This window comes from Dromaius novaehollandiae, chromosome 10 (genome assembly GCF_036370855.1).
Source record: "Dromaius novaehollandiae isolate bDroNov1 chromosome 10, bDroNov1.hap1, whole genome shotgun sequence".
In the NCBI taxonomy this organism is placed as follows: Eukaryota; Metazoa; Chordata; class Aves; order Casuariiformes; family Dromaiidae; genus Dromaius; species Dromaius novaehollandiae.
Genome location: NC_088107.1, coordinates 3,223,519 through 3,236,421, shown reverse-complemented (window position 1 = coordinate 3,236,421; position 12,903 = coordinate 3,223,519). Strand labels below are relative to the sequence as shown.

Genomic DNA, 12,903 nt, shown 5'->3' with positions numbered 1-12,903 from the left:
GAGATTTTAAGCTTTTTATTGACTCACTGTAAAACTTCTTTTGGATGAGACAGAAAAAGATTTAACATTGTGAACACTGACTTGCTTATTTTAAATGAAATACAAACCAAAGCAAACATCCAACATACTGTTTTTTGGTAAATAAAATTTAAACATTACATATTTACAAATCTACAACCATTCTTTTAAAAAGTGCTGCTTGCAAACTAACAAAGTACCATTTAAAACCCCGGTGAGATAATATCCAGAAATACCCCTTTCTATAATTACTATTTGCATCTCCCATTTGTTATAAAAAGATTTTACATGCAGGAATTGTCTCTTTCTTGGTGTACACATCAATTCATTTGTCAGTGGAAATCTAATTCATCCGGCTGTAACTGTACCAACAGCAAACCTACTCAAAATGGGAAACGGTTAGCAGTGTCAGGAAAACAGCACAGTTTCTATTCACATTTCACTATTTCATCTCCAATAATTATTCCAGTGGAACCATAAGTAAAACAAAATATATATTGCACTGCAAATTTAAAACCTTTGCTTAAGGTTTTTTTTGACAGAAGCATTATTTAGTACACAAAAGGAGAAAATTCAGTTCATACAAAATTTTAAATTGAAAATATGTCTCAAATATTTATCCACCTTTGCAGTACTGGAAAATATACTCAACCTGCTTTTCTAATAAAGGACAGTGAGATTTGAAAACTGTTTCAACATTGAATTGTACAATGCTTTAAAATTATCCTCCTCAGGATCTATATTTTGAACATTATGATATGAATGAGGAAAGTTTCCCACTTAAAGTATATCACTATTCAACTATATTTTATTATAGTACTTCTACAGTGGAATGACTTGCAACAGACTTAAAACAATCCATTAAAATGAAGTATAATGATTTCACCTGATGAAGTACTACATGATATATTAATTTAAAAGCACATCCAACTAAACATCAGCAATGCTTCAGGAATGCCACTTTGAGGATGCAAGAACACAGTAAGATTGCTTATCTTAAATAAAGATATATACAATCCTTTTCATGGTACATTATATACTCTCGTGATAATACTGATGGGACTGTTGATACTTGAATGAAGTGGCAAACTTGTTGGCTTTATAAGAAATGAAGACAGCTGAAAGTACTTACAACTAAGCTGGGACTACAAGCGAGAGACTGGGCCACATATTACAAGTGCTGCCTCTGTTCCTGTGCTAGCGCACACACAGTTGCAGAGTAACATCTTAATAAGGGAGAGGCGGTTAGAGATCAGGCTCAGTTGCTTCTGCCAGATGAAAATACGAAGTGTGAAGCCTGCTTCATAGCTCAGTACCTCTACAGCACCATGGCAGCTCCGGAAAAAGCAGTTGCCCTCCTTCATGGCTTGAAGGTGCTATAAAACAGTGGCTGCCTCAAGCGGTAAATGATGTGGGAAACAACTGTAAAAAGCTAGGAACACTCCGTTATACACAGCACAAATATGTATGAATTTATATACACGGCAACTGCCATATGCAATTTTTACTTAGTAAATACAGTGTAGCTACTGTACAGAGCAGAGCATACATGCATACTAATAGGTACTTACAATGAGTATGTTAAAAATAATCTGTTATTTTCACAATAGTTTAGAAGAATGAAGTGGGTATGTATTCACCCTACACTGATATATTGTTTACCATGTACCTAGATTAAAAAAACCAAAAACAAAAAACAACCAAAAAACAACCACACACTATATTTCATGCACCAGGAATACTTTACAAGTGTGGGCACTACAAAATAAAGCATCACAAATTGTTAAAATAAATTAAATGTGAAAAATGGTGGTAAGCGTAACACTGCTAGATCCACTTCAGCGATGGGAATGAGAATACTTTAAAGGAAAAAAAAAAACCTCAGCTACATAATTAGCAGCAAATTAAGAAGAGGTATTATCCAATGAAAGCTGTATCTAGCAAGATTGCACTTACATCAAGATGCATCTTGCAATTTAGCATTAGCATATACCTGCAGCTCTACAAATTTTAAATCCTTTCTCCTTAGGGCAGCATCCTCTTACTATGTTACAGAAGGACTGGGAAGAGGTTATATAGAGCATCATAGCAGCATTACTTCTCATTTAAGCCTCTAAGAGGCCCATTCTATTTTATTTAATAAACTATAAAGTTTACATTTACTTTATCTCCTTTCTGCCTAGCTAAATATTGCTGTATTATTACACTTGCGAACTAAATAGGTTTTAAAAAAATATATCTGCAGCTAGGCAGACCTAAATATAAAAAAAATCTAATGGAACAGCTGAGTATTTAGAAGTATTATAAACAGCAACAATCAAAAAATTAGAATCAGAAAATAAAGATTACTAGAAAAAAGAAAAAATAAAGCTCTGTTGAAGCACGGCTTAATTGGTTTAGGATGTTTTATACAATTCAACAATGTCTGTTTGCCCACCTCCATAGAAAACTTCCAATATTTTCTCTGTAGCCTACCTTCTGGTGTGGAGTTGCTACATGACCAAAAACACAGAGCATTTTTTTGAATTCTCTAGAACAAGAAAGCGTAAGTCAAAAGCCATGACTCCACCACAAGGACTGACATAACAGTATTTTTCTTCACAGAAAAAAAAAAAAAAAGGTCATTTTGCCTGTGAAGTAAAGACCAAACATTCCATGTACTTTAACTATGCACAACATGCCCTGATAAGATACGTTCCCTATATATTCCCTGTAGCAAGTTTGCTATATCTACTTTTTTTTCAAAAGCTTTGGATTAGCATTAAGTACGTGCCGTATTTAGTGTGTTTTGAACACATCCACCAGAGGTTCTAAACACTGCATTTTTATAGAGAAATTTTTGCAGGCTGTCATTTGCTTTGTATTACATCTGAAATGAGGTCACATCAGCAAGTGCCAACAGCTGAAATGCACTGATTCCATAAAATAATCTGTAGGACTATTCAATACGCTACAGACTTTTCTAGGGAACGGGGAGAGATGGGAAGAGAGGAGGAGAAGGAAGAAAAGAATATGTCTACAGAAGTGTTTTTACAGAGATATCAGTGTGTTCATTACTAGAGTTTTACAGAAGTTTACCATACTTGCCATCTGATTGCTGTGGTAGTATGTTTTCCACGTGTGCATGAGAGATATCCTGTATCTAGAAGTATTGTCTAGTTTTATATTTCTATACTGCTTTAAAAACAAATCGCTCTTCAAAAAGTAACTGGACAAGGTTACTATAAATAGCAGTGTACTGCAAAAAAAATAAGCATTGTATTGCTTATGCAGCAAGTCCATTTAAAATTCACTCCAGTAATTTAAAAAAAATTAAAAAAATATCAACTTACTATAAACAATTTAAGATATGTATAATACAACTTTTATGCTCCTCATAACATCGTGAATATTCTATGTAAACAATACATTTTGAAGAATTTACTTCGCTCACATTAGTTTCAGTGCATTGTTTCTGTCCACCTGTTACTTTTTTTTTTTTTTTTTTTTTTTTAATTAAGGGAACTGTAACATGTTGTCCCAAGCTGGGGAACTCATTCTGTTTAGAAACGTCCTTTCTACAAATTGATTTGCAGAAAGGACATGGGACAGGGAAATAGTATTTGGCCCATTCTTCACTCAGTCCATTTCTACAACTGCACTTAGGCCTAATTTTTCTAAGGCCTTCTGCCACAGTACATTCGTACATACATTTTTGAACACTGAAGACTGAGATGCTCCTTGTGACTGAAGTGGTTATTTTACACAGGTATACATCATAGATATCCCCTCTTTATTAGGTATATTTAAAGATATGGTTCTCCAAAAATCTTTCGGCATTCCATCACTCCAGTACTTGGTGGTCTATCACAATTATGAGTATTCTTCACTTGATTAGCTGTGAGACGATCATAGGCCATTTTGTACTCTCTGTCAAAAGCATCTGCAGAAATAGAAAAAAAACCCTATATACTGTGTTCAAAATGCAAGTCAAATACAATGACACCTAGTAGCTTACCACCAGAAAAATAACTGGAAAGTCTTTTATTCAGCAGTTACTGCAAAATGACATATACGTCATCTACTCTATAGATTTTTTTGGAAGCTGAAATAACAATTTGCACACACTGATGATCTACGCCTATCTGAATTAGTTAAAACACCTACCTATATCAATGTTATCTCTTCCAAGGGCAACAAGTGAAAGAAACAGTATTTCTCTATAGAGGCTCCTGAAATTGCAAAAAGAATCAGTCAATTTATATCCTGAGGTAATATAACACAAAATAATCTATATTAAATATAATAAATTGAAGCATCTAAAGATATGTAATTTTTCAAAAGGAACTTATTAAACACAATTCCCTACTGCACCTCCAAAACACTGTCAGTTCTGACATTTGGAGAACGCCCTGGACTCCCCACACATGGGGATTACTAGTGCTAGGGACTTGATACAACTTTCAGCACCATCAGTAGATGTTGTAAAAGGCCCCAGAGTGAAATATGCACTTGGGAGACACAATATGCCAGTGTTTCAAACAGCAACTAGAAGAACAACTTCAAAAAAAAAAGATTCATCTTTTTTCCACTCCTTATTTTTATTTCCCCTCAAGAAAGTGGACAAAACATTATTATAAGAATTCATTAAATATTTTGGCAATTCTTATCCTGCTTTCATAAGGGAATGAAGCTATGATTGCATCATGTGTTCCTTTCCCCCTTGGCCTGCAGGTTGCTTATCTTTGGCAGAATTCTGCCAAATTTGACAAACAGGCAGGAGCTTGCTTTTCTGCAGTTCTACATTATCTTGAAAAAGCAGGCAAACAAGCAGATAAAAGACACCTTGTCAATGCTCCAGCTGTCGAAAAGGCTGCTATATATCTTGTTATACATAAAAATCAGCAAATCTAGGCAAGAAAAAAATTCACAGGAAATAGTTTAATTAATTCCACTGCTAATGGAAAAAACTTTCCAGGCGATACAAGACTCGACTTCTCAGCTCCCCGATTTTTCCCTACTGGAAACTTAAAAACAAAAAAGTGCATCCTAGGGACAAGTGTAGGGTTTTTATTCTTAAGTTAAAAAAAGAAAAAAAAAAAAAACACCAAACCAAAAACACTCCCCCACATGCTCTCCCTGCTTGATTTGCCAGCACTTCAGCAGTAAGAAGAAAAAGAGGATTGTCAGAGGGAGGGAGGGAGAAGAAAGGGGAAAATATTTTGAAATAGATTTTCTGAAAAACTCAGTTTTTGAAAATTTTCACAGAAAGAAAAAAATTTACTAGATTAATTTGTAAACTTAACATGACACTACCAAACAACATTTTTCCCCCCCTTAAAACAGTATCAGCTTGCTCCAGTTAGGCATGTTTGTATTCTTACCTCTGTCTTTTAATATGTGGCCATTTGTTCAACCTCTCCAATATCTGACTCATTGGTCCATAGACATCGTTCATCTTAATACTTTTCACCATACTTCTCAAGAGCTCCTGGTTAAAAGAGTCATCATCTTTTTGTAATAAATGGACCATTGGGTACTTCTGGGCTGCAAAACATCAGAAACACTGTAAGAAGAACCATTCTTCATATGGCAAGTGGAAAGTAATTAAAAAAACAGAAAAGGTGAGAGGCTGCACAAACTGTGAAAACATAGACATATGTCATTAAAGAACAATAAACATCAAGACAACATAATACCAAAGTAAGGAAACAAAAAGCGTGTAAGAAAAAACTCAACAGCCACAATGGGTCATGAGCCATTTTCAGGGTATATGATTTAACAGTGGCAACAAAATTCTCAGTAAGCAAATTCTAAAAATAAAAAGACAAGCTAAATGGATGAATTGTCAATATAAGTTGAATGCAACATATCCCCTCTTATTCCTCCCTTCCCTATGAAGAAAAAGCCACTGGAAATACTGGTCAATGATTTGAAACAGATGTGCTGGAAAATGAAACTTGTTCAAGCTTACTGCAAACCATTCAACCACCCTTCCCCTGAAAACAAGTCACAGAAACTTAGAGTAGCAACACCAAACTTAACACTCACTCTCAAACAAAAGAGTGCGATTTTGACCTGCAAGACAAAAAGCAGTATGATCAAAAATCAGTTAGCTATCTTGTGTGAACTATCTACAAAGAAATATTTTTGAAACGTTTTTCAGTTGCTCAAAATGAAAACTGTTCTTAAAACTAAAACAAAACCCCCCAAAAACAGTAAACAAAGCTTACTCTGAGCATTCCATAAAATATACAGAGGTTGCCTTGGATCCTGGTGCAATTTCATATTGTCCCATAGCATCTGAATAAGAACATATTTACTGTCCTCTGACATACAGTTTCGTGGAATCTGAACAGGAGAATGCATACATAAAGATATTTTATTACAGAGTCATGACAGAGGACTTTCGTATTTAAAATGTATCTTCAAACCTACAGGCCTCATGTTAAAAAGCTTTTACTATTAGAACTGCTGTAAAACCGGGTTGTTCACAGAGAAAGCACATCACAAAACTGAAGAGAATGTCAGTGATGCGTAGCAAGCGAGTATTTTGTGCATCTTCCTACACTCCTAAAAAAAAAAAAAAAGTCAGTTTCCTCCCTCTTTTGCTGCTCAACTTGTCGAAGTGCAATAAAACCAATCAGAAACTTATCTTCTTTGTAACTAAAGATCACAAATGACAGCGTAACTATTAAGCACTAAATACTTACCCCACACAAGTACTGCCGAGCCCAGGTTCCGGAGTTATGCATATTTTCCTTCAGTTGGCACATTCTTTACCAAACCAGGACTGGGCCCAGCACATTGTAAGACACATTCCTGAGAGTTACTAAAATAACTAATGATCTCCCATATGGGAAAACAAACATTCCTCACACGTCAATATTTCCTGTTTCCATACCTTTGAGTTTTTATTACAGTGCTCAGAAGAAAGTATTAATCCTGGTAAGTTACTAGGCAAGTCCAAACGTCTGAAATACCACACCAAATTCCAGAACACAATAGGATGATGATCTACAAAGTCCGCCACCGTTATTGCATGATCCCCTTCATTTTCAAGTAAGCTCTCGAGCTCTTTCCATACCACTAGAGGACTGAGGTAAGGAACAGTTATAGGATCAGGACTAGGTAAGCGCCATTCTAGTCCCAAGGAATCCTGCAATAAAAAAAAAAGAAAATGCCATTAGTCGGAATCCATCTTTACAAAAATTTTATGTTATGAATGCTTTTGTTCCCTCAGAGAGGTATCAACATTTAAAAGCTACAACTAATCCTAGTTTAAGTCATAAAACCTAATATTTCTGGTAACTTGGGACTGTTAATTCTGCTCTCCTGATTAATGCTGTTTTCATTTCTGGAATCTACTGCACACTTAAAACAATGACATTTAAGGCACAAACAAACTACGCACTGTTGGTCCTTGCAAAGTAGCAGGCAGGCTACCAGTAGGAATGATATGGCTGATCTTCTGGTTTTCCTTCTCATCTTCTACCAGTGGGCCAAAAGTACTGATGCTCCTTGCTACAGGGTGACTTGTACATTCTGACCCAGAGGTATTTTGTCTTCTTCCTGAGGGGATCTGGATACTTCTGGCACAAACATTGTCATGGTGTTTAGGTTTGCTAGGGAAAAAAAGTTAAGAATCTCAGCTTTCTGTTTTTCCCCGAGTGCTCATAAATGTGTACACAAACAGGCAGAAACAAAAGGGAAGGCTCATATCATGCAGCATGACGTTGACTGAATAGACAAAAAGACATCTCACATTTGACCTGGTCAACCACCATACTCATCATGCTACAGATAAAGCTTTATTCCCTCTTGCACTGGTAGTAGGCCCAATTTTTCTAGAAAAGTTCACAGAATTTGTAGGATTATAGATGGCTAGATTTTTATTTTTTATTTTTATTTAAACATCAGGGATGAAAAGGTAAAGATCATGCCAACAGAGCAGCCAACTCAGAGGTAAGGCAGAAGCAACAAGGAGATTCTCATCTTCAATCAACTTCTTCTTTTGAGACAGTATCTTATTATAGAATTTATTTCTGTTAATGCTGACTACAGGCACATCCACCAAGAACCTGAGTAGTTTCTACGTAAACAACGTGACATCAGAAAATGCAGGTTTACCTATTTGAATTTAAGTCTTCTTGAACAGACATTAGAGATGTAGCAAGGCCAACAGTAGCTGCAGTGTTACAGGACTTCCCACTCTGATTAGAAAAGAGTGATGGGAACTGCATGTTTTCTGTAGAAGGGCTGGACTTCAGAAAATACCTTCAGGAAAAGAAAGTTTTATATATAACTTAAAAACTCACAAAAATGTACATACAAAATTGGGGAAAATTCATGCAATAAGTTATTACCGGCCAGGTCGTCGAAGATCTCTGATTTCTACGCTTAAAAAAGGCAGAAATAAATTCCCACAGAAAGGGCATGTGGTATTGAGATTAGAATCATCTGCTGTCCAACCTGCCATGATTTCTTCATCGTGAACCAAACAGTCACAAGTTCGGCATCGTGAACAGCTTGAGATGAGAACCTGTATACAGCAGTTAACAGAATTCCACTATTATACACCATCTCAAAACTCCTCCTTTTCCTTTTTCAAAACAGTCACTTAGATGAATAATGCTCACCACTTGCATACAGATTTAGGCACATACCTGTTTTCTTGCTTTAGATTTGAACATTTGGGTTTAAATATGTGTATCAAAACAATTATTAAATCTTAAATCCAAACTGCACTAGCAGACAGCTAATGCAGTTAATAACTGGAATGAACATTCTCTGAAAAATTAAATGCAGAAATAAATTTTGGAGGATTCTGTTCTATTGTAACAAATAGACTGGAAACTGGAACTGTGTTCATGAAATAAATATACTTTAGCAAAGTGGGTTAGGTGACCCTTCAGTGGCTTCCCAGGATAAAAATACACTGGGAAAAGCTCATTTAATATTTTTATTAACAAGAATGTGTTATTTGTAATCTGCTTGCAAAAACAACAGTATAGGAATGATTTATGCAATTTATTCTTAGAATTTAAGCACTTCTGCAGTGACTACCATTATACAGGAATAAGAAAATGGAGGACTAGGGAAAAAAAAAGAAGATGAAAACAACCTGTCATTAATCCATGTTCAATGAAATGGAAAGAATAAACAGTGTTAATAGTGAAAAATAAAATATATCCTTCTAGAAGCTCCAACAAGAAATAGTTATCCCACAATAACTCCTTGTTCATGTAATACTACTTCAGTCACAAGAGCCCAATAAGCACAAACCCAGATCTTTCAGTTAAAAGCCTGCTATTTATTTACACTTTTCCATACGCTGTCTCCCTATGTATCCAATATTCAGGTGAGGACTTCCTCTAAGAGGTAAAGAAACACTGGGATTTTTAACAAACAACAGTATCCTAAAGAACTCAACTGTTGCAAGACAGGGAACCTATTTCTTTAAAACATCTGTACATATAAATTTCTTTGCAAATGACAGAAGTTATGATTATTTCAAAATAATGACAATAGGGAAGGTTGCCAAACAGGAGCGCTCAAAGTTGCTACGATGAAGTAGCACTTGGTAAATAGCTTGGACTATCAATATCAGAGTTTAAAAAGCAGGAATACCATATGGCTGAGTGCAGATAATGATTTTAATCATAAAAAATCAAGCACAAACTTGAACACTATAGTTTTAGTAAGTGGGACACCTTAAGGAAAAATCTGTAGTGTTTTTTGGAAGAAGCCAGGCTACTTTTTGACATGTTCCCAAATCTGTAAGATAAACTCCCTATGAGATAAATGTAAACTGTCAAGGAATAGCTAAAGAATATCTAAAGCACAACACATGAGAGTGGTAAGTGCTTCAGGAAAGATACCAGTTTGCCTATTGGCATCTATAAGAAAATCTGAAACCACTTTTGGCAGAAAACAGCCTGAAACAGCCCAAAAGTAGTTCTGGTCTTATATAAGAATCAAGCATTTGGAGGATTTTTGCCATCAAAGCCTGAACTTCCCTCATCCTATAAGTTGAGGTGATGGCTTTCAGAAAGTGCTTTTTCAATGGAGAAATAATAGCGTTCTCCCTTTCAAAGAGAGAGAGGGGCATCACCATTTACTTAGAAGAAAAATTACAAGGGACACTTGATGAGGACAGAAGATTCACTTAAACAAGACCTCCACACATTTCGGACTTTCATCTATATACACTGCTGGCTTACCGACCAGGAAGATCTTAAACCTAGAAACAAATTCTTGGTCACTGGACCTTTTCCTAATTACCACAGTGAAACTCAATCAGAGAGTGAATCTAAGCAAAAACTCATGGCTGGGGGTGGGGGGTGGGGGGGTGGAGGGAAGGGAAATCAAGTTAATCTAGAAATCCTAAACTGTTTAAAAATCGTGGAAAAGATATATGATATTATTGGATCCACCTTTCTCTGAGTTAAAGCATTAAATTCGGCCTTTTATAACCTCCCCATAAGAAGCATGGGGATTCACCTGTATCTGTAACTGAGTGAAAGGTTCTGGCCTCAGGATGAAAGTATTCATATGAACAAGTACCTGGAGAAGAAACTGATTACACAGAGAAATTCTGCATTTTTAAGTGTATACTGCTATTCAGGATTTAGTATTTTAATTTTAAATGAATTTACCTACGCAAGGGATTTCAGCACCCATATCCAATTGCATCAAATTCCCAAACCTTTGAGAATCACAGCTTCTGCTTCTGTACAGAAACAGAATAATGAAGACATTTCTAGAGCAGGACCTGAGCTGAAATCTACTCCATTACAGAAACATTTCTATATCTATCACTGAGTTAGTTTTAAAGTTTAAGTTTTAACAGAGATTCAAACACCACTTAAAGACAAAAGCTTTCAGCGTATCAGTTTAGTACTGTGATTGTGTGACAATAAATCATCCTGTACCTCCATAGCGTAGTTCTGAAACACACTGGTACTACTTGTACTGCAAGATGATATCAACTCTGATTTGTCAGGTAAAGGGAATTTTGAAAGAGAACCTATTAACAGAAAACAAAAACCAAAGTATTAGTTACTTCAGAATATGCATTTTTAGTACACTAGTTTTCTGGTCAAACAACAGTGCAGTTATAAAATGCATGATGGAAGATGCAGTAAGTCAGATATGCTCAAACAGGAAGAAATGTGAAGCTAAGAGTGTGAGGCTGCCATCTGCCTAGCACCCAACAACAGCAACTAATGGAATTTACCAACATGGAATTTCCATATGTTCAGCCTTCTCCTTTTACAACAGTTGGTAGCTTGGAAACAAGTTTTACTCAAGTAATTCATACCCACACTTTCTGTCTCAATCAAAACTAAGGAAGGATAACAGGTGTTGCTTACAAAGCAATCTGACAGTAATATTACGTCCAGTAAAGAAGAAATCTAAGTCTTTCTCAAACCAACCAAGCCAAAAAACATACAGCTGGTTTACTAAGTGATAATCGAAGTTTCTAACAGCGTATTCATCTGTGAGCTGTGGTCAGACATCCTCTTGTGAAACTAACACTCCTGAACTACCAGGACATCCCTGAACCACTTGTCATTCTCCTCAAAGAGTGATTCCATGTGCACACTTAATCTCCTCTAAGGACAAAGTAAAACAAGTTCAGTTAGCCTGCTAGCATGATCCCAAATTGTGAATTATGAAAAGGCAACTTCTAAAATTAAAATATCTTCTTCAGATTGATAAGTGAAAAGCAAAAACCACCTCTTACCACACTGGTCAAATTGTTTTGATGAGCCATCATGGGAAACTGAGCTTTCTAGGCTTGTCCTGCTGAGACCAATTCCCTTAACTTCTGATGTGGTATTCTCCGGAGGAGGAGAAGCACTTTCAAAATCATTGCAGACATCTTCATCAGTTAGAGAAGTAGATTCCGAGTCCAGAGCTCCAAGAGATGAAACACTTGCCCGGTCTGAATTTTGATCCTGAGACAAGAAAACATATTCCACTGAGAAGGGGAAAGGAAAATAAAAATATTTCTGAAAATAAAAGGCAGTCTTCTTTGTTTGTCTCTAAGTTCAAGGCCCTAAAATTCCTCCTTGGAAAAATCATTCAGCTCAGATTTGTATTGAAAACCTATGTGAAACAGTTGAGATGAGTTTCACTCCGAGCTGAATAGCTACATCAGGATCCTTTTTAAAGGATTCTTATAATAAAAAGATCTAAATGAAAACTGAAATATTTTAAGCCCTTTTTAATTTTTCCCATCATTACTATAAAACTTAGTATTAGCAGCAGTAGGAACACATTAGGATAGGCAAGGTATCATTGACACTTCAGTCAATTAGCTCTATTAGCCTCAGCTTTAAGCACATCAAGACAATATAGTGGTAACAACAACAGCAAACGACATCTGTTAGCATTCCCAAGGCTTCTAAATGAGCTTTAGTTTGAGCTAGTAGCAAGTATGAAAATTTTAACCAAGCAATGTCAGTGCAAAAGTCAGCCTTAAATCACTTCAGTGATTAAAGCAAGCAGATTTCCTTTTTTTTCTTAAAAGCTGTAAAAGCTTAGAAACATTACAATTCATTTTAACAGTTTCTTGGCCTCTTATGATAAGCAAGGACACTGAAGGGGAGAATGCAGTGCGCAGTCTTCTCCTTCCTGTCAAAATTCTAAGGTTTACTTGAGTTCTTCCATTAAAAGACCTCTGAACTTGTGCTAGGCCAAAATTTCTAGAATCTGTAATTACTTAAGTATCAGTTACTGCTTTCTATAGAACTACTGTTTCATTTGGAACAATAAAGTCAGGGTCCTTGCAATCCTAACACGACTAAAAGAACTTACTAAAACAGAGTATACTCTGCCGTGATGCTTGTCATTCAAGTAGGGCATTCATCACAAAAGGATCAGCATTTAAACATTTAC

At 35.8% G+C, this 12,903-nt stretch overlaps 1 protein-coding gene across 8 annotated transcripts in view; it reads right to left on the bottom strand.

The window, feature by feature from the left end:
* DENND4A (DENN domain containing 4A) overlaps nt 1-12,903 on the bottom strand; it is a 57,600-nt gene continuing 44,697 nt past the window's right edge. For 5 of the 8 annotated variants that reach the window (XM_064517862.1, XM_026121729.2, XM_026121730.2 and 2 more), the window contains 11 exons: nt 11,747-11,960; nt 10,932-11,026; nt 8,364-8,539; nt 8,128-8,274; nt 7,412-7,622; nt 6,902-7,156; nt 6,231-6,348; nt 6,049-6,075; nt 5,382-5,544; nt 4,165-4,229; nt 1-3,940 (listed from right to left, as the gene is read on the bottom strand). In XM_064517862.1, the coding sequence (XP_064373932.1) occupies nt 3,804-3,940; nt 4,165-4,229; nt 5,382-5,544; nt 6,049-6,075; nt 6,231-6,348; nt 6,902-7,156; nt 7,412-7,622; nt 8,128-8,274; nt 8,364-8,539; nt 10,932-11,026; nt 11,747-11,960 (1,608 nt within the window). In that variant the 3' untranslated portion in view covers nt 1-3,803. Of the gene's footprint in view, nt 3,941-4,164; nt 4,230-5,381; nt 5,545-6,048; nt 6,076-6,230; nt 6,349-6,901; nt 7,157-7,411; nt 7,623-8,127; nt 8,275-8,363; nt 8,540-10,931; nt 11,027-11,746; nt 11,961-12,903 lie in introns of those variants that run through there. The other 3 variants (XM_026121731.2, XR_010390913.1, XR_010390914.1) reach the window with 3 other exon arrangements.